General features: G+C 49.2%; 1 protein-coding gene across 1 annotated transcript; it reads left to right on the top strand.

Annotated features, from left to right (window-relative positions):
* Nucleotides 1-4,569: 4,569 nt before the first annotated feature.
* Nucleotides 4,570-15,352, top strand: NENF (neudesin neurotrophic factor). Its single transcript, XM_019738051.3, has 4 exons — nucleotides 4,570-4,854; nucleotides 12,964-13,024; nucleotides 13,834-13,937; nucleotides 14,807-15,352. The coding sequence occupies exons 1-4, from the start codon at nucleotides 4,678-4,680 to the stop codon at nucleotides 14,981-14,983; spliced, it is 519 nt and encodes a 172-aa protein (XP_019593610.2). The 5' UTR covers nucleotides 4,570-4,677; the 3' UTR covers nucleotides 14,984-15,352.
* The last annotated feature ends 5,509 nt before the right edge of the window (nucleotides 15,353-20,861 follow it).

Genomic DNA, 20,861 nt, shown 5'->3' with positions numbered 1-20,861 from the left:
TTAGTGAAGATGAGGTCATACTAAGTAAGGTGATCCCTTCATCTGTTATTGCTCGTGTCCTCACAAAAAGATAGAAGATGTGAAGATAGACACACAAGGGAGAACGCCCTGTGATGACAGAAGCAGAGATCGCAGTGACGCAGCTGTAAGCCAAGGTAGCTTTAATCACTCTTTTGCTGGTTACAGGTCATGGCTCAGAAGGCCCAGCTTCATCCTTGGCCAAGCAAGGGGCAGAATCCCAAGGCTCACCAGCCACCACCAGAAACTAGGACAAGGCAAGGAAGCGTTCTGTCCAGAGTCTTGGAGGGAGCATGACCCTGCTTGACACCTTGCTTTCGAACTTCTAGCCTCTAGAACTGTGAGAGAATAAATTCTGCTATTTTAAGCAGTCCAGTTTGTGGTACTTTGGTATGGCAGTCCTAGGAAATGAACACAGTTCCTAAGTGTATCCAAATGAATAACTCCAGTCTCCAGCTCTCCCGTAAGCCCAGGCTCACACATCCAACTGCCTAGGCAATTTCTGCACTGGATGTCCACCTCACAGCCGCAGCTACTAACAGCATGAACCTGGCAACCAAACTGCTTGGTTCCACATCTTGGCTCTGCCACTTAAAAACGTTGTGGTCTTGGGAACTTTAATCCCTCAGTTACCTCATATGTAAAATAGGAATATTACTACCTATTCATAGAGTTCCGAGAGGATTAACTGAGTCATTAGATATAAATTACTTGGAACAATGCCCAGCACATTGTGAATGATATATTAGTGGTATTGGTTATTGCAAGGTTCCAAAGGAGCTATTGGTCTTCCTATCCCAAATCTGCTCCCCTCCCAGTCTTTCTCACTATAATAAACTCAATTTTCTCATTTGCTCTGGCCAAAACTCTGCAGTCATCCTCGTTTCCTCCCTTTCTTGTATAACCCATATCTAAATCAGCAAATCCTAAAGGCTCTGCTTTAAACATCTATTCAGAATCTGACCATATTTCACCACCTCCACCATCACCACCTTGGTACAAGCCACCAGCATTTCTCCTGACTATTTTCAGTAGCTTCCTAGCTGGTTTCTACTTCCATCTTTGTCACTCTATGGTCTCTTCCAACATAGTAGCAGCCGGGTAGAGTCTGCTAAACAAAGTCAGATCATGTCACTCCTCTGCTCCAATCCCACCAAAGCCAAAGTCTTCACAGTGGCCCAGATGGTCCTATAGAATCTGTCCTGTAGCCCCCACCTTTCCTATAACTCCTCCCCTCACTCCCTCAGGTGTCAGCATGCTGAGACTAAGAGCCTTTGCACTGGCTATTCCCTGTCCCCAGAATGCTCTTATCCTGGATGTCTATGTGACTCACTTCCTCACCTACTTCAGTCTTTCTCCAAATATAACCTTATCAGTGATGCCTCCTCTGAGCATCCCTGTTAAAACAGCAAACCCCATTGCCAGCACATCCCCCTACCTGCTTATTTTTCTCCTTAGCATGTACTGTCTTCTGACTTTCATTTATTTTCAGTCTCCCTCCACTAGAATGTAAACTCCATGAAGATGGGGTTCTTACGTGTTTTATTCATGGCTGTATCCCAGTTCCTGACATTTATTGGTATTCAAATAGTCATTGAATAAATAAATGAACAAAATAATTTCACATAGTGCCAAAACCTCTAAAGACAATTAAAAAGGACATATGATAAGGAGTGACAGGGCAGCTGTGAGGGGAGCGCAGATTTATCTCGTGGGAGTCAAGAGAGGCCTCTTGATGGTAGTGACTTGTGAGCTGAAACCTGAATGACAAGAAGGGACCAGCACGTGACAACCTGCACCCCAAGCACAGGGCACCAGTACAGTACAAAGTCCCAGGCTGAAACCCAAGCAGAAGGCTGGAGGGGAGGCAGAGGGCTAGGCAGAGGCCAGATCATGGCGGCTGGGTTGTGCTGGTCCTGGGTTTGCTTGCTCTTATCCCGTCTTCGCCTCTCAGCTCTGGGTTGCAGGGACTGGCCCTGAGGGGTGGGTTTCCACTGGGTTCAGTCCAAGGGAAGCACTGCTGGGATATTGCAGAGGGTGAGGGCAAGGGAGAAGCCAGGGTTTTCTTTCCCTTGCTCTCTCCTGGCAGCATCCCTTCCACGGCTCCAGCCCCTGCTGCAAAGGCTTTTTGTGGTTCTAGCTTCAGCCCAAGTCCCCAGACTCTAATAACACCACCTCTTCTGTTCCACTGGCAGAACGTCACAATCTTCCTCTTGTTGTTAATCTCCGGGTTGTTTCTCAGCCTCTTCAATCACCTGTGTAACCAACTCCCTGCATTACAGCCATTGTGTTTTACTTAGAATAACTTCTATTTTCCTTGCAGGTGACTGATGGATTCTTTCGAAAAGTGAAGCTAGTAGAAAGGCAATCAGGGATGCCTGGAGAAATCCAAGGATGTATGAACATGCATTAAATTATAGACTTATACTCAGCGTCTCGGGGGGAGAAAGCTAGATCTGATCAGTAGAAATTATAGGGAGCATCTTTTGGCTCAAAGGAGTTCCTAACAAATAGAACTGCAGAGAGAGAAAGGGCTCGAGCAGAGAAGCAGCACACTGTGAGCCAGGGATGCTATTAGGAAACATGATGCATTAGGAAGGGGATGATACTCTACTCAAGGGTTTAGAAGGGCCTCTTCTACCCTGAAGATCCTGTGACACAGAGTGACATAGATACTGCATGCCACAGCTTACCCAGCTTTTCACATCCATTATCATTTTTAGTTTCAATACAATTCTGTCAACAGGCAGGTCTGTCTGAATTGAGATTCAGAGGGCCTGTGGACAGACCCTGTTTAGGTTGTTCTGCACAAGAAGCCCATTCTGTTGAGTAAGTGAATGTATGAAAACGTGGTGCAGTCACTCAGGGGGGTGTCACCTGGTGGTTAGGAGCACACTGGGACACAGGGTTCTGCCACCTACTGTGTGACCTTGAGCAAGGTACTTAAGGTCTCTGCACTTCTGTTTCATCATCTGTAAAATGGGTGATAATAATAGTTCTTATTTCATAGAGTTACAGTGAGGGTGAAATGAGTGAACACAGGCAAAAGCACTGAACCACTGCCTGGAATACAGTAAGCCCTGCATTGGCCTCCCTTTGCCAGTTCTACCAACCACAAAATGTTGGCAAGTCCCAAGAGCTCAGTCCTTGGTCCTCTCCTCCTCCTTATCCACAGGCCCTTCCTTGACAATCTCATTCATTCCGTGGCTTTAAATACAATCTACATGCCAATGATTCCAAAATTTATATCTCTAGCCGGGAACTCTTCTCCCAGTTCCAGACTCATATAACCAACGGTCAATTTGATACTTCTGCTTAGATATCTAAGTGTCCTCCAACTAAACAAAGCCGATCTTGATCTTCTCCCCCAAACCTGCTCCTCCTCCAAACCTTCTCTCCTTATCTCAGTAAAGTGGCAACTGCATCCTTCTTGTTGCCCAGGCCCAAACCCTCAGGGTCATCCTTGCCTCCTCCCTGTCTCTCAGACCCATGTCTCATCTGTCAGCAAATCCTATCAGCCACACCTCCAAAACCTACCGCGATCCCCCCGCTTCTCCCCACCTCCCTTACCAACCACGGCTGTCCAAGCCACCACCATCTCTCTTGCCTGGATTACTCTTGCCCCACTTCTGTCTATTCTGAACACAATAGCCAGAATCATTCATTAACATTTTAACTCATTCATTCCTTTGTTCCATTCACTTACTGTAATAGCCACAGTCTTTTGAAAATAAACTGTGAGGCCCCAAGAAATCTGCTCCCCCCTCCTGTCCCTTGACTCCCTCATCTCCCTGACCTCATCTCCTACCCCTCTTCCCTCCTTGCTGTTCCTTCAACAAGCAGGGCACTCTTCCTTCCTCAGCATTTGTGCCCTTGTCTTGCCCTTCCCAGGGATGGCTTTCCCCTCCAGACCACCTCCCTCACGTCCTGCAGATTTTTATACAAATACCACCTTCTCAGTGGGGCCTTCCTTGGTCAGCCAATGTAAAATTGCAACCCCCCAATGCTCCCCATCTCTTTGCCCTGCTTCATTTTTCTCCGTAGTATCTGTCACCATCTAACAAACTACAGTAGCTTACTTCTTGTCTATCTCCCGCATAGAATGTGAGCCCTCTGTGGGCGTGAATCTGTCTTGTTCAGCGATGTGTCCCCACATGAAGGCCCTCAAAAAGTATGTGCTGAGTAAGTTCATGAGGGAAGGCTTGCACAAATGTTACCCCTGATTATTTCAGTGCATATAGGTGCCATGCCCTTCCCTTTGCAAAAATCCCCTTGGGGACCCGAAATTTAAACACAACTGGGAAGAAAAAAATATACCAGCCCAAAGTACAGTGAATTAATAAAGTGGAGGTGCTAGTTCATAAATATACCGTAGCAGGTGCTGGAATGTGGGGCTGTGTCATCTATGTACCTGATTAAGGAACTACTGCAACATAAGTCTTTCTTGGGCTCAACTTTCAGTCCGCAGCTTGAGAGTCTGGAGCGTTGGGTTGAAATCCTGCCTAGTTCAAGTTTCCAGCGGCGCGATCCCGGCGCATCGGGATCCCGGCCATCGGCCCTCGGGGCGGCGGGCGCGCGCGGGGCGGGGTTCCGGGCTGCGGGCTGGAGCGCGCGGGCCCCGCAGCCCAGGCTGCCCTGGCCGTGCTCGGCGCGCTTACTATGGCAGGCCCCGCGCCGGGGCGGAGGCTGTGGCCGCTGGCCGCGCTGGCCCTGGTCCTGGCGCTGGCCCTGGAGCTGCCCGCAGTCCAGGCCGGGCAGACGCCGCGCCCCGCCGCGCGAGGCCCCGCGGTGCGGCTCTTCACCGAGGAGGAGCTGGCCCGCTTCGGCGGGGAGGAGGTATGCGGGGAGCGCCGGCCGAGGGACCCGGGGCCCGTCCGCCCTCGCGGGAAGGGAGGCCGGGACCCGGAGGCCGCCGTAGCCGGAGAAGGCCTCCGGGAAGGCGCGGGCCGCGCGGACGCCCCCACCGGGAGCCCCGGCTCGGAGCTGGGCGCCAGGCCTGCCCGGCCTCCTCTCTCCAGGCCCCGATGGCCGCCCAGGGATAAGGGGGAGTCCTCAGCAATCGGGGCGCCCTGCTTCCCCCTCTCCACTAAGCCAAGACACCCCGCCCCGCGCTTCCTCCTCTATTCCGGAGCTGCTCCCTTGAGATTCATCTTGGCTGGTGGTCTGTAAGGAACCTCAGAACTTTTTCGTGCTTGTGTTACCATCAGCTGGGGGATGCCTGCTCTCCCCGCGGAGTGGCAGGAGACGGAGGGAGGGAAGCAAAGCCTGCTCCCTGGGTCAGGCGCTCAATTGGGGCGGGCCCGGGATGGATCGGCTTTCCCTACACTTTGTTTTCCTGCCCCTATATCCCAGGCCTCCTCTGTAACCCACTCCTCAAACCTGCTTTGAGTGCCTGTGCACTCCGAGCTGAGCAGGAGCTGGGGGAGGTCACAGTTGGAGATCAGAGGTGAGAGACAGATTCGCCCCAACACACCCACAGTACTCAGTAGTCTGGACATCTCACAATCACGTGTCCACTGAGGTTGCTGTGGCCCAGTGTGGTGGCTGCCTAGTGTGGGAAGCAGATGCTGCACGTGAGAAGGGTCACAGGGGGACTGCTATTAGAGCTGGAGTGGGGAGGGAGCAACTTGGTGGGGGAAATCATGGTACTATAGCATTTCAGAGTTATAGGAGCCAACCTCCTGCTTTCACACATGAGGAAACTGAGGCATGCCACCATTTAATGGTAGACCAAGGAAGGGACCCAGTGTTCTCTTGTTAAAGCCCTCTGGCCCGGGTTTCCTACCCCCTAAGTAACCAGCGTTAGACCAGGTTGGCAAAGAGGACCCAGAAACCAGGCCTTTAGGCAGTGATGCTACTTGGAGATCATTGTAAAGGATGGTTAGAAGCTTGAGTTGCTGAGAACACGGAGGGAGGAATACAGGGATGTGACAGACATTAAGGGACACTATCTTTTGGGGTGGCAGGAACCAGAGGTACCGGGTCAGGGAATCTGCGCCCCGATAAGTTAGCAGTGCTGGCAAGAGGGGCTGTTGGCTGGTGTCTGGATTTCCAGGGTCTCACACTTCCCAAAGGGCTAAGGGTGGCCCCGCCGGGGCCCTTTGTACTGGCAGTATGTTTATGTTGATCACTGCCAGGCAGAGAGGGCCTACCTGCCCAGGGCCCAGTAAAAACTTTGGACTCTGTCTCTCATGGGCTTCCCCGGGCAGAAACACGGCACACGTGTAGCTGCATTTGGTTGCTGGGGGAGCAGCGTGCTCTGTGTAACTCTCACGGGACGGAGAGAACATAAGGAAGTCTGTACACAGATTCCTCCAGACCCCCTGTGTCCTTTTCCCTCGTGATCTTGCTGTGTAGCCTCACTACATGGCTGTAATAAATCCTACTGTGAGGACGACTGCATGCTGAGTTCTGTGAGCCCTTCTAGGGAATCTCCAAACATGGGGGTGATCTTAAAAACCCCCAGCACAGAACCTAAGGGAGGAGAGTTCAAAGTGGAGGGTACATGCAGCAACCATGCCAGGGGCTGCGGGATGAGGACTGAGAAAGATCTTTGGTTTTTTATGCTGATATCATTGATACTTAATTGAGGGAAGCAGAGAGGAAGCTTGAGATGGAAACAGGTTAAGCAAAGAATATTTTGGGTATGGGGCCCAGAGGATGTCTGTAGGCTGAGAAAGGAAGAGAGTAAGGGAGGAGGGGGGCAGTGGAATTGGTTTATGTGATGATGGGGCTGGCGAGGCAAGTCTAAAATCCGTAGGGATGGAATTTCTTCTTCCTCAGACAATCCTCAATTCTGTTCTTAAGGCCTTTCAACTGATGCAATCAGGCCCACCCAGATTATTCAGGATAATCTCCTTTACATAAAGTTAACTGACTATAGATGTTAATCACATCTACAAAATACCTTCACAGCAACACCTCTGATAAGTGCTTGGTTGAATAACTGGATACTGTCACCTGTCCAAAATGACGCATAAAACTGATCATCATAATGACTATAATAAGAGTTCCTACTCTGTACAGGGCTTTGTGAGGGTTAAGTGAGATGGTGACATGCAAAATGCTTAACATAGACCTGGTGTCACGTTAGCATAGTAAGCCTGTGTAATCTTAGCTGCTATTATTTTTATTAGCTTATTATTAAAGATAGAAGCAAGAGGTGGTCTAATAAGGCCACAACCTTCTTATGCCATTCAGAAATCGAATAAGCTCTAAAAACCATGTGTTTTGTTTTTTTTACTAAGTCATTTGACAGCAAAACCTGACCTGATCTGAACTCCTTTGCTGATGGAACTTTGTTGGCTCTGACACAAATCTGTTTATAGTCTTCATTTATCCTAGTTAGTGTGAATATTCATGTTCATGCTTTACTGTGGAAATATTAGTATAGTTGATTATGGGGTGCTGCCTTGGACCCCCTGTAAGTGTTATGGTATGCGCTCCATAACAGCTTTCTAAAATCTAACAAATTCTGAATTCCAAACAGCCGACACCCAAGAGTTTCTGCTACCCTGTTTCCCCGAAAATAAGACCTAGCCGGACAATAGTTCTAATGCGTCTTTTGGAGCAAAAATTAATATAAGACCCGGTCTTATTTTACTATAATATAAGACCAGTCTTATAATATAATGTAACATAATATAATATAATATAATATAATATAATATAATATAATGTAATGTAATGTAATGTAATGTAATATAATGTAATATAATGTAATGTAATATAATTCCGGGTCTTATATAAGACCGGGTCTTATATTAATTTTTGCTCCAAAAGACGCATTAGAGCTGATTGTCCGGCTAGGTCTTATTTTCGGGGAAACAGGGTATGGGATTGTGGACCTGTGTAACAAGTCTTTCTGGAACATACAGCAATGAATGTCTTATCTCTACTATACCCTTTCTGGATGAGAGCCAAGGCAGACCCACCTGTCCCAGGCCCACGTGCCCCTGTGCTGTTTGTGGTGAGAGCTCAGACACCCATGCATGGAGCTGCATAGTGTCTCCAGTGGAAACTTCAGATTGCAAATCATGAAAGATGGGGATTCTGGCCGCTGTGCCTTTCCCAGAGCCATACTGCGTTCTGGAGCTACTGCACAAGGCCCTGACCCAGCTTCCTCCTTTGGAGCCTTGTAGGTCCTCAGAGTGGGCCACAGCGTGGCTCCCGGAATCACTTACACGCAGGAGTATGAAAATAGCTATACTGTGCTTCTGGAAAAAATGAGCCCTCTTGGAATACCTGCTGAAAATCCAGACTCCTTGAAATCTGGCCCATCCTCCCAGAATGTGTCTGTGCTCACTCATCAGCTCTCCTTCGCACTCATTCTAAGGGGGGTCGGGCTACATGTGTTCTCCACTTTTCTAAAACTTAATGATAGTGAAGGGTGGGAGTGTACTTCCTCCAAAAGGATCATTCTGGACAGAAACAATATACAGACAGTGGGGGTGGCCGGATGGCTCAGCTGGTTAGAGTGTGAGCTCCGAGCAGCGGGGTTGCCGGGTTCGATTCCCACATGGGCCAGTGGGCTGCGCCCCTGCAACTAAGATTGAAAATGGCAACTGGACTTGGAGCTGAGCCGCACCCTCCACAACTAGATTGAAGGACAACGACTTGGAGCTGATGGGCCCTGGAGAAACACACTGTTCCCTAATATTCCCCAGTAAAATTAAAAAAAAAAAAGAATATACAGACAGTGAAGGTTGTTGGATAGAGGTAGGTGAATACGGATGTGAAATCACCCTCCCTAATTATACAGTAGGATGGCTCTTAGATATTTTAGCTGTGTAAGGAATATATTTTGCATCCTACCCCAGTATAACCACACAACACTGAAACGGAAGTCTCATGAAGTTCCACGAAACAGTGCTTGTTCTACTATGTGTGATGCACTCTGATGTTTTTTATTTTCTGTTTTATTAACTTTTTTCTATTTCATTGTTTTAAAAATCTGTTGGTAAATCACGAAATTGATTTCATGACCCACTGGTAGGTTACCAAGGCCAACTGCAGTTAGAAAAAGATGCCAAGAAATGGAAATAGCTGAAATGTCCTTCGATAGATGAATGGATAAAGAAGTTGTGGTATATATACACAATGGAATACTGTGGAATATTCGGCGGTAAGAAAAGAAGAAATAGGACCATTTGTGACAACATGGATGGATCTTGAGATTATAATGCTAAGCGAAATAAGTCAGAGAGAAAAAGTAGAGAACCATATGAATTCACTGACGTGGTATATAAACCAAAAACAACAATAGAACAAGACAAACAACTGAAAAAACAAAAACTCATAGACATAGACAAGCGTTTAGGGGTTACCAGAAGGTAAGGGGGGAGCGGAGCTCTAGAAGAGGGTAAACAGGGTCTAATATATGATGATGGAAAGAGAACTGACTCTGGGTGGTGAAACATACAATGTGAGATATAGATAACGTATTACAGAATTGTACACCTGAAATCTATGTAACATTACTAAAAATTGTTGCCCCGATAAACTTTAATTTAAAGAAAAAAGAGAAAAAAGAAAAATATGACCCTTGGAGGGCCCGGTTAGTTCTGCAGAGCATCCATGGCAGTTTCCTTCTTTTCCAAGAAGAGTCACCAGTGAGGAACTTCTCTGCTCTGTCGCTGGCTCCTGGTACAGTGTCTGAGGGCGTGAGGCTCAGGGGGTGCCCATAGATGGCTGGTCCCCGCCTTTCTGCCTACACCCAGCTCCAGGGCTCTCTCTCCCAGCTGTGAAAAAAGCCCTCTTTCCTCTGCCCCGCTGCTCTTGTACCCCCTTGTCATGGCAACGTGCGTGACACTCTCTACTGGCCCCGCTTGACCACAGTCAGGGAGGAAGCCCAGATGGTGAGCAAGCCCAAGACCCAGAGGAAAGATAAATACTTGGTCTCGTTTCTACAGGCAGTTCCCTCATTCCCTTGCATCCACTCCCTGTGTCTTTCCTCATGGTCCTGGGTCTTTTGGATGAGTTTCCCAGGATACACTCACCCTACCCGGGTCACAGGCAAGTGCTCTGTCCTCGTGCTGTGTGCCCTCTGGGGGTGGGGGGTGGGGGTGGGAGGGCAGGCCAGAGAGTGGGCTGAGTCTGGGGCTCCAAGGCTCCAGGTTCCAGAACCTGCCCTCCTTCTAATTCACTCTGTGACTCTGGGCATGTTTCATAATCTCCCCGGGCCTGGAAAGTTGCATCTGCAAAATGAAGGTGGTAGATAGATTATCTTCAAGGCCCCTTCTAGTTTTAACTTAAAATTCCTCCAGAGTCCTTATCTGTCATTTGGGAATTACATTTCTTTCTATCTTTCCTTTAGGAAAATCTACTTCTACTTGGTTATCTGATTCCTCTTTGATCTTATAATTGTCAAAACCTAGAGAAGGAAAAGGGAAACTAACATTTATTTCCTTATACTGTTAAGTGCTTTATATCTCTTACCTTGGTTGAGAGATATTACAGAGAAAACGGAGGCACAGAGAAGTTAAATAATTTGCCCAAGGCAACACAGCTCGTAAGTGATGGCTCAAAAACCCAGACCTGTTTGACTTGAAAGCTTATGCTAGGACCACAACAACTTGGTGACTCCTCCTTTGGGCTCTTGGAAAAATACAGACCTCTGGCTCTTATTCTGCTGTGGGGACAAAAAGGACACCTGATGTGTCCTTCCAGGTGGATGAGGGGATGGGGGACTGTGGCGTGAAGTTGATGCTGAGCATGTGTGTCTGTATCGTGTCTCCGTGGACATATCTGTTTGTATTCCAGAGTCTGCACTTATGCTCCAAAGGCTTCCACCCACCTTCTGTCTTCTTTGGGTCCTGAGAACCCATGCCTGCTGGCTCTGCTTTCAGGGGACAGTCTTCTCCACATGATAAGAACTCAGCCCCCGGAGCACACGTGGTGTGAAATCGATAGGCCATTTCTCTGAAATGTCTATGGAACAGGAATGCCTCCTAAGATGCTCAAGGTTCCTTCCCCCGCCTTTGCTACGACTTCCTCTTAGCACTTACACCTTCAGGGTGTAGTTTCATGAGGAGATAAATACTTAACTGTGGAAGAAATGGAGAGTGCTACTGATAAGAAGCATGTTTTTATATCTTATGTATGTGAACGTCATGCTTATATGCCTCTCTGCATACAGAAAATAAATAAATGTCAAAGAAAAAGCAACAGAACGGAAACTGACAAAATGCCATGAGTAGAATTATAACTGTAATATATTTTTTAATTGATATAAGTACATAACGCCACTTGGTAAACCATCCAAGTTGAGGAACAAATAATCACAATGAAGAAAAGGCAGTAAATCAACCCGAAGGAAAATGAAGTCTGCTGGCTGGTTAAGTCACATCAGGTGAAATAAGATGAGGGGGAGCAAGTGTCCCCCGAGATGACGAAGTGCTCGGGACTAACTATCTGAAGGAGTTCATTAGGGAATACAACCAGTCATTTACAGTAGTACCTCGGTTTTCGAACGTTTCGGTTTACGAACACCCTAAACCCGGAAGTAAATGCCTCGGTTTTCGAACATGCCTCTGAAGTCGAACATGTCACGGGGCTTCCGCTGAGTGCAAGATCCTGAGGCCTAGCTGTTGGCTGTTTTTGAACGTTTCAGGACTCGATCAGTGTTCCAGGATGGATTACGTTCGAAAACCGAGGTACCACTGTACTGGGCTTCACGTACACTATTGCCTTCAGTGTTCCTACCAGGTGTTATGCCCACATAACGGTTAGAGAAACCAAGGCCTGAGAAGTTATGTGACAGTGAGATACGTTTCTTTGGTCTCGTTGCTTAACTCTCTGAGCCCCAGTTCCTCAGTCTGTTAAATGTGGTCATGAAAACACTGACCTTCAAGCTCTACGAGGCCAAGAACCCTAAGGCCCACCCCAGAGAAGGTCAAGTAGCATAGTCTTGGAGATCCTGAAATTCTACCTCCAGCTGCTATTCCCACCCTCAACCCCGCCTGTGAGCCACCTGGCTGGTATTCCTGTGCCCCCACCCCCCACCTCAACGGGGCTGAGACAAAGGAAAGACCGGGTCCTGGGTGTCCTAGAATTGTACCAGTCACCCCAACCCGAGCCTGACTTGATGAAAGTTAGAAAATCCATGCGTTTGCTCTTGTGTTATTCTTTGGGGAGGAAATGCGGGTAACCTTGTATACCCACGAATAAGGCAAACAATAACCCTTTGTTAGAACAGGGGAAACAGCATTACTTATATTTTTCTAGCACTACAAATTCTCTTTTAAAGGACAAACAGGTAAAATATAAAAAGTGGTTATGTTGTTCATATACGTTTGCCCAGGAATTCCACATATTGAAATAGGCCTCAAAGACATAACTCATCAAATTAGAAAGTAACTTGTAGAAAGATATTCATAATACTGCTGTTTATAGTTGTAAGGAACTGGAAACAAGCCAAATAAATACCCAAAACAGAAGAAGAGCTAAACAAACGAGCACACAGTATCACTAATCCATAGCTGTTCAAGTGACAGCCATTTTGATTATTTCAATACATGGAAATGTTTATATGAAGTCATGGTACCTATCAGAAGCAAAATATAAAATAGATCATTTATGTTGATTACATCCATGTGTGTACATTGACGAAGATGAAAGAAAATTTGGGATGATTGAAATAATTCATCATTTAATAGTCTTCTGAATTTTTATCTGTGTAGAGTTGCTGCAGTTTTTGATTTTTTTAAAAAAGTAAGGTATTGCCATTGGCTTGTTGTGATACTTTGTAACTTTTCCAAGTTTTTGTAAGTGGTCATGACTCTGCAGGTGGGGGCGAGCTCTCTGCGGACTGGCATGCGGAAGGCGGCTTTGTGACTTTACCCACTGCTCTCTGCACAGCCCAGGGTGGGAAGAGGCTTTCCTAACTCGAGCTGGAAGAACTGGGCTCTTTGCCTCCTCCTCACAGCTTCTTTTCCTGCTTCCTAGGAAGATCAGCCCATCTACATGGCGGTGAAGGGAGTGGTGTTTGATGTCACTTCTGGAAAGGGTAAGTGGCTTGGCTTTATGAATCCTTATTTCTGGGGAGCTGGGCAGCCACGAGTGGTGAGGAAAGGGAGGGGACACCGGGCAAGTCCTTTTTCCCCAGATGGGGTTAACAATCTTTGTCAGTATTGTACCTCATTATTTTTTCTAATAACGTCATGCTTCTGCTTCTGAGACTTCATGGCTCCCCATTGGCTATTGACTCAAATCCAAAATTGATGATTTACCCTAGTTGAAGCAGTGAGAGGAAAAGTATTATTTACTGGGATCGTAGAACATATTAATGCCATTTCATGGCTTCCCTACTGGTAACTACGGATGACAGCATGGAGGTAGTTCCGTCTTGGTTCATTGTTTATCTGATACCAAACAAAAGATGTTGAACGGAAATGGACTTGGCTTCCACCAATGTTTAAGAAGACTGAACATTTTTCTTGTTTGCATTTCAAATATATATATTTTAAATTTATTCGGGTGACAATTGTTAGTAAAATTACATAGATTTCAGGTGTACAATTCTGTATTATGCATTTCAAATATTTTTAAGAGATTATTTTCATTTCATGTTTTTTTAAACAGTCACCTCTCAGCCAAGCATGTGCAACTTATTCCATATTTTGAATTAGAGGAGCCCCAACTGGTGGCTGTGGTGGCTTTTTGGACTTCACGTCTTCACTACTTTCCCTCTCCTTTGGCCTGGAGCCTTTTTAGGATTGGGTTGGGTCTCAGAAGCTGCCCTCCCTGTCGTGTACAGTCTCCTGGCTGCTCTGCGTGCACACCCACACTCATCCCCTTCCTTCCTCCCCACTACAGAGTTTTATGGACGAGGAGCCCCCTACAATGCCTTGACCGGGAAGGACTCCACCAGAGGGGTTGCCAAGATGTCCCTGGATCCTGCAGACCTCACCCATGACACTGTGAGCCAGATGACGAGCTTTTGTCAAAACGTCCCACCCCCTCAGCCATGGCCTTTTTTTTTTCACCTCTGGGCCATGGCCAAGTTTCCTAACTAGCCTATTTACACATGGCAGCCAACTATTTTCTTGAAATAGATCTCTTACTGTGCCACTCCCACTCAGAAACCTGCCATGGCTCCCCTTGCCTACAGAGTCAAGTCCAAACTCTTGTGAACTTGTGATCAAACTCAGTGAGCTTCACAGTTTGGCTGCAACCTACCTTGGCAGCTCTACCCCTCTTCCAGTCTGCACCCACCACCCCCGCCAAGTCTTACAGATTTGCCGTTAGTGTCTGAGACCCAGGCCCCAGGCCCCTCTTGGTAGCTCAGGGGATGAATGGATTAAGAGCAGACTCTCCCCCACGCTCGTGTTTCCATGCAGGAGAAAATAGCATTAACTAAAACAATTTCAGGGTCTATGTATCCCAACAGGAAGGCTGGCATTCACCCCAGCTGTGCTCAGATGAGTCAAACTCTTAAGCTGCAACATTCCAGAAACAAGTTAAGAAATTAAGGTGGGGGAAGGGCGTATAAATCTATGATGGGAGATGTGGAGAGAACAGTGGCATTAATGAGTGCACTTGCATCCCGTCCCAGGCGGGGTGTCATCTGGAGTCTTGATTTCCTACATCAGTCAAACAGCAAAACATGATGAAACCATTGCACCCTCACACGTTAATACCCCCTCTCGTCCCCCCCCCCCCCATAGGTTTGGGTATTTTTTTCTTTTGCACTAGGGTTGTGGGGAGAGTAAGGTGGGGCTGGTAAGCCAGAGCCAAGTACGATTCACTCATCTCCACCTCCCGTGTGTCTTGGGCTTTTCTCCCCAAGACCGGCCTCACCGCGGAGGAGCTGAAATCTCTGGATGACGTCTTCACCACAGTGTACAAAGCCAAGTATCCCATCGTCGGCTACACGGCCCGAAGGATTCTCAACGAGGACGGCAGCCCCAACCTGGACTTCAAGCCTGAAGACCAGCCCCACTTTGACATAAAGGACGAGTTCTGATGTCCCACCTGCAGGAGTGGGTTCTTGGGAGGGTGAGACCTCACGCGCGAAGTCGCCTGCGATAGGCTACCTGGGCCTCTGGGCTCGCGGATCTGAATAAAGCCAGCGTTTAGCCCGGACCGCTGAATACATTTCATTGTCCTTGGTCAAGTGTTCTGTCCACCTGGGCATCCTGCCCACACCCCAGCCAGGGTGGTACTAACAGCCGAAGGGGGAAGCCTCCTAGGAGTCGACACTGGCTCTCTGGGTGGGGAGTTATGAGCATCCTGTATTTCTTCCTTATGTTTTCTGTACTTGCCAAATTTCCTACTGAGACCATGTTTGCTTTAGAACAAGCACAAAAATAAACTTATTTTCACAAAAGGCGAACCCTTCCACGTATGCCCACTCCTTGGAGCCTGATCCGCACCACTTGTAAGGGCAGCTGGTGCTACCCTTCTGGAGTCCTGCTTTGTCCTGTGCCTGTCGGGAGGCCGGGCAGCAGGGGGCGCCCTCGAGCTGTGGTAGAGACGGGGAGGCTTAGGAGCTGGGGCGCAGAAAGGGGAAGGGAGGTGTTACAGGGACTGACTTTACACCACGACCGGGAGAGAGTGACTGAACTGGCCTGGAGGTCACCCCAAGGATGGCGAACGACACCCAACACGCTGGACTCATGTCACGTTTTATATGGAAATCCCTTTTGAGGGGATTTTTCCCTCTAAGGGACAATTGGCAATACCTGAAGATATTTTTTCATTGTAATCCTACAACTGTAGGATGCTACTGGTATCTAGTGTCCAGGGATATTAAACATCCTACAACACACGGGCCAGCCCCCACCACAAAGAATTGTCTGGTCCAAAGTGTCAACGGTGCTGAGGTTGAGAAACCCTGAATTAGACTCCTCTTGGAGATTTTACAGTGGAGATGAATTTCTTTGACATAAAACTTTGTCTTTTATTGAAATAAATAGCAACCACCCCCCTCCAGAGAGAATTTGTACACTAAGCAGCAGAATCTCCTAGGGTGACTTCAGAATGCTGATTCCTGCGTCCCAGGTATTTCCAGACCATGGCCTGGGAACTGCATTTTTTTAAAAGATTTTATTGGGGAAGGGGAACGGGACTTTATTCTTTATTGGGGAACAGTGTTTATTTCCAGGCCTTTTTTCCATGTCAAGTTGTTGTCCTTTCAATCTTAGTTGTGGATGTCGCAGGTCAGCTCCAGGTCCAGTTGCCGCTTTCTAGTTGCAGGGGGCGCTGCCCACCATCCCTTGCGGGAGTCGAGGAATCGAACTGGCAACCTTGTGGTTGAGAGGACGCGCTCCAACCAACTGAGCCATCCCGGAGGCAGCTCAGCTCAAGGTGCTGTGTTCAATCTTAGTTGCAGGGGGCAGAGCCCACCATCCCTTGCGGGACTCGAGGAATTGAACCGGCAACCTTGTGGTTGCAACGAGCCCACTGGCCCATGTGGGAATCGAACCAGCAGCCTTCGGAGTTAGGAGCACGGCGCTCCAACCGCCTGAGCCACCGGGCCGGCCCGGGAACCGCATTTTTAATGAGCTCCAGGAGCTTGTGATACAGATGGGTCCAGATGTACTTTGAGAAATGCCACCTTACGCCTTACCCCCTCACCTTAGGGAGAGCTTTCTGAGGACCAGGGGTCACCTCCACTTTACTCTTTTTGTGTTCAGACCCTGGAGTCTAATGGTGAACCCTCGAGTCCCACACAAGAGGCTGGGAGCCTGATGAGCATCCGAGAGTAATGGGCCTCGGGCTTATCAGACAGGACCCTGGCCTGGGACTCAGGAAGTTCATGAGGCCGAGGTGGGCTGTACTGGGACCTTTTGCCCCCAAATGAATGATGCACAAATGGTTATAAGTACTCAAAACCCCCGAGAGATGACTTCTTTTACTTATGTGCCACGTACTTCCTGCATCAGCAAGTAATGGATGGACTAGGATTTCGCTCCTTAGAGTCCCATCTCTGCAGGGTGGGCAAGGTCTCCAAATTCAGGTCCTGGCAACTTTCCAGGACCACTGTTCCCCCCCCCCCCTTTCTCCCATCAAAGCAGTTTTCCCTCTGGGCCTCAGGCTCCCCACTCCCCTCCCCCAAAACCCACAATTCTGCCCTGCACTACAAAGGCCACCTCCTATACCCCAGAAAGAGTCTTTTCTGCATCAGAATCTCATTTGGAGATTCCAGGTCAGCCTTTGCCAGGACAGCACACAAAAACCTGGGCAGCCTGAACAGGGTCCACACTGAGTGGGTACAGCTCAGGGCAGGGGGACACAGGCTGGCCTTGGGACTTGCCTCATTTGCACCTGAGATGCAGGACCCAAAAATGAAACACACAGAACCCTGGAGTCCAAAGCCTGTGGCCCTCTTGCCCGACTCCCTTGTCTAGTTGGCATGTTCTCTTTGCTTTATAGGCTTATATATACATCCTCTTTACAAGGCAGCCTAGATACACCTCTGCCAGGAAGCCTTCCCATCCTCTGGGGTCCCCGGTTGTTTAGCACTCACCTGCTTTGCTGTAATTGCCTATTTATGAGCCTATCTTCTCCACACAGGAAAGCCTTGAAGGCCCCGCTCAGACACTCACCTAGGGTAGCCAACCTTTCCAAACTTTCTGGCGTTTGCCCTGAAAGTCCTGTATCCCAGGAAATCCATCAGTCCTGAGCGAACCTCAGGGATTGAACTGCACCAGCCACTGAGGCAAGGCCACCTCCCAGCACGGGGGCTGCAGGCAGAGTGAAGGCCATGTGCCATGTTGGAATAAAATAGGAAGAAAGCCGCTATGATTCCTATGATTCTTTACCCAGGAGAAGAGAAGGATGAAGGAAAGGCAGCGGGAGAGTGGAAGCACCCAACCCCCACACAAGTTCACGTTCAACCTCTCCCAGGGGTAGGAAGCTCAATGCCTGATGTACAGTCGGTGCTCAGGGCACTGGAGTGTTGTTGACACTGGTGTAATTTGTGAAGTCCTTCGTGCGAGGTGCGGCCCCTCCGCTCTCTCTTAGGGGAAGCAGAGGGCCTCCTGCTTCATGTTCCTTGTACCCTACGGTGCTGATCACTACCCTTCTTTCTTTGCTCCCCAAGCTTGCAACTGCACAGCGCCTTCCCCGGCAGGTGTCACGGACCCAGCTCCCTGCCATCACAGGGAAGAAGAGGCTTAATGGCAGGAAACCAGGCCAGGAGCACAGAGCCCGGTCCCTATCTGGAGAATAAGGATTGTATGTCCCCGAGAGCTGAGAGATGGAGCCGACTGGCTGCAGAAGGGAACGCAGAGGAGGCTGACCAGCAACCCCGGTCCTAGAGGTGAGGTCATCAAAGGCATTTGGCCCAGGTCCCAGCCTGATCCCGGACAGAAGAGCCCCAGACTCAGACACCTCAGGTCCTTCTTCAGGCACCTGTTGCAGGGGATCTCTTCCACTTCCTTAGCTTCCAGGAGAATAAATAAGGGTCAGAATAGAGCAGCCTCACCCCTGCATTGGCTTCCTTCAAGCGGCTGCTCTCAAAGTCCCAGTCTCCAAAAATCATGGCCTGCCAGGGCTTTGTCAGCTCCTGAGATGCTTGGCATTCGGCCAAAGCTGGACATCCATGCTCAGAGCCCAGTCCCTGCAAGGCGGTGGGTGCCTGACCCCAGGCCCTCCCCAGGGATCTCTGTGATCACCAGATATCACCTGCAGGGCCCAGAGAATGCAGCTGGCCCTGCTCTGAAGGATGGTTGCTTCCAGGGCATAAAACCCTTGCTCAAAGAGGTCGGAAACTACACAAGCTTTTCCAGAGAGGCGGGGCAGGCTGCCCCACTGCATGGGGAAACTGACCAACCGGGCAGAGGTTGGCCCTGCAGGACACCAAATCACCAAATGTATTCATTGCCTGGAGAATTATTTAATACACAATGCGCTGCTCATCTTTTACGTTTCACCCCACAGCCTGTCAGTCCAGCACATGTGGTGCAATGTCGGCCACATTCAGCTTTCTTCCCTGGGCTCCTCTGCCAAGTGAGCTGCTCTAAGCCATTCTGGGGCATTCCCATTCGATGGAGATAACATCCCAGGACCAGCCTTCACCAACAGGGGCTGGAGCTAGCAGCCCAACCCCACAACCTGAGGCTCATTTTACAGGTTCCTGAGGCTCTTGGGTGAGGCTGAGCCCCAGCTGTACACAGGGGTAACCAGCTCGATAAGACCTCCTTCTCGGTTTATTTTTCCCAGTCCCCTATAGCTGACCCCATGCATCACTTCCCAATGTGCGTCCCTGCACACAAGCCCCTACCCCAGTCTGTGCTTTGGGGAAAACCCAGGTAAAGACACAAGTTTACTTCCTCAGTAACTGGACTCAGTAACTGCGAGCAGTAACACAGCTCTCCTGGTGGAATCTCCCTCCTACAGCTCAGACTCCCGGGGAAACCTGCCCCTCTCCTCCCAGGGCACTGCCAGCGTCCTGATACCACATGTGCCTGAGTGTACCCACTGTGCTGCAGCTGTCCCACCCCCAACTCCACCTGATGGTTTCGGTCCCTGCCCAGCTGTCACTTCCCCTGGGGTGGGACCCTATCCCATACTCCAGAAGGTAAGTGACTTCAGTTCCAGAACATGCCTTACTCACAGTCCCCCCAGGGCCCTTGCACATGCTGTTCCCTCTGCCTGCAATGCTCTTCCTCCTTGCCCACACCCCCGTAAAACCTTATCTTGGTGTAGATATCATCTCACCAAGGAAGCTTTCCTGGACCCCTCCCTGCCAAGATGGTGCCCAGCACCCCTCTGTGGCAGCACCCATCCCACTGCTCTGTAATGATACTTTAATTTGTCCATCTTCCCACCAGGCTGGCATGCACTTGCCCTGTTCTCAGCTGTCTCTCCACCACCTGGCACGATGCCCAGCACCTCCTGATTTGATAAAATGAATGAATGAGTGAGTGAATGGATTGGTGCTCCCATACCCAAGTCACCCCTCTCCGTGGCAGCCTCCACCCAGTCTACACTCAGGGATGTAGGTCTGAATCCCAGGCTCCATTCTGGGGCATCACAGCAGCTCCCACCCTCTGGCCAATGTCTCCAGCTGAGCCCACCGGGCATCGCTTTCAGGCTCATTCCCAGACTGACCACACCTGGGCCTTTCTGCAGCCTTGTCATGTGGGGAACGTATAAAAATAGTAAGTGGTTCCCCTGGCAACCACCACAGCCGATGGTAACCAGCATGGACAGTCTCCGAAAGCCTTCAGGCTGGGAGGAAAGGAAACCCTGCCCCAGCTGGGCCGGGCAGGGGGTGTGGGGAGCCATGGTTGCAGATAACTCTAAGCTTTACAGAATGGCTCGGTTTATGCTACCTGTTTCCTCCCCCTGAGCAATTGTCTCTGCCTGCACCTGGGGGAAGCTTGTAAGCTGCTCAGGAATGTGGTGGGAACGGCCAGTTCCCGGACACAGAAGGCTGATGCCTATCAGGGCAATTGATAAGATAATTACTTTTGGGAGTTTCAGTGAATTTTGTGTCTCCTATGTAAAAGTTAAAGAATTTACAGTTGCTAAGATAATGCATACTTTCGTTGCTAAGTTGCAGTACTCAAACTGCATGTCGTGCGGGGGACCCTGCTCGCTGCGCCATTTGTCGTGCCGGGCGGCCTGCGGGGTCTCTGCTCCCGCTCCCCATACAAGAACGCAGGATATGGTGAGGCCAAAAAGGAACACCCACGGAGCCATGGGCAGGGGAGTCATACCACTATAGTCTCACTGGAGGCTGGGTTCACTGGACGTGCGACCTGCTGTCCGTTTTGTCTGCAACCCACCGACGACTCTCTTTCACTCTCCTCCACTCTCCTCGGCTCTCTTTCGTAGCCGCAGCAGTTATATTAGCGGCTAACTGGCTACAGCTGACGGCCAATCAGCCACAG

This window comes from Rhinolophus sinicus, chromosome 11, assembly GCF_057876585.1.
Source record: "Rhinolophus sinicus isolate RSI-liver-muscle chromosome 11, RSI-T2T, whole genome shotgun sequence".
In the NCBI taxonomy this organism is placed as follows: Eukaryota; Metazoa; Chordata; class Mammalia; order Chiroptera; family Rhinolophidae; genus Rhinolophus; species Rhinolophus sinicus.
Note: the sequence above shows the minus strand (reverse complement) of the source record. Positions and strands in the feature narration are given on the sequence as shown.

What these genes read in the sequence shown, in the direction of transcription:
- NENF (XM_019738051.3), top strand. Translation starts at nt 4,678, where the DNA reads ATGGCAGGCCCCGCGCCGGGGCGGAGGCTGTGGCCGCTGGCCGCGCTG. An exon ending in CCCGCTTCGGCGGGGAGGAG is followed by an intron (nt 4,855 to 12,963) that starts GTATGCGGGGAG and finishes CCTGCTTCCTAG; the next exon opens with GAAGATCAGCCCATCTACAT. An exon ending in TGATGTCACTTCTGGAAAGG is followed by an intron (nt 13,025 to 13,833) that starts GTAAGTGGCTTG and finishes TCCCCACTACAG; the next exon opens with AGTTTTATGGACGAGGAGCC.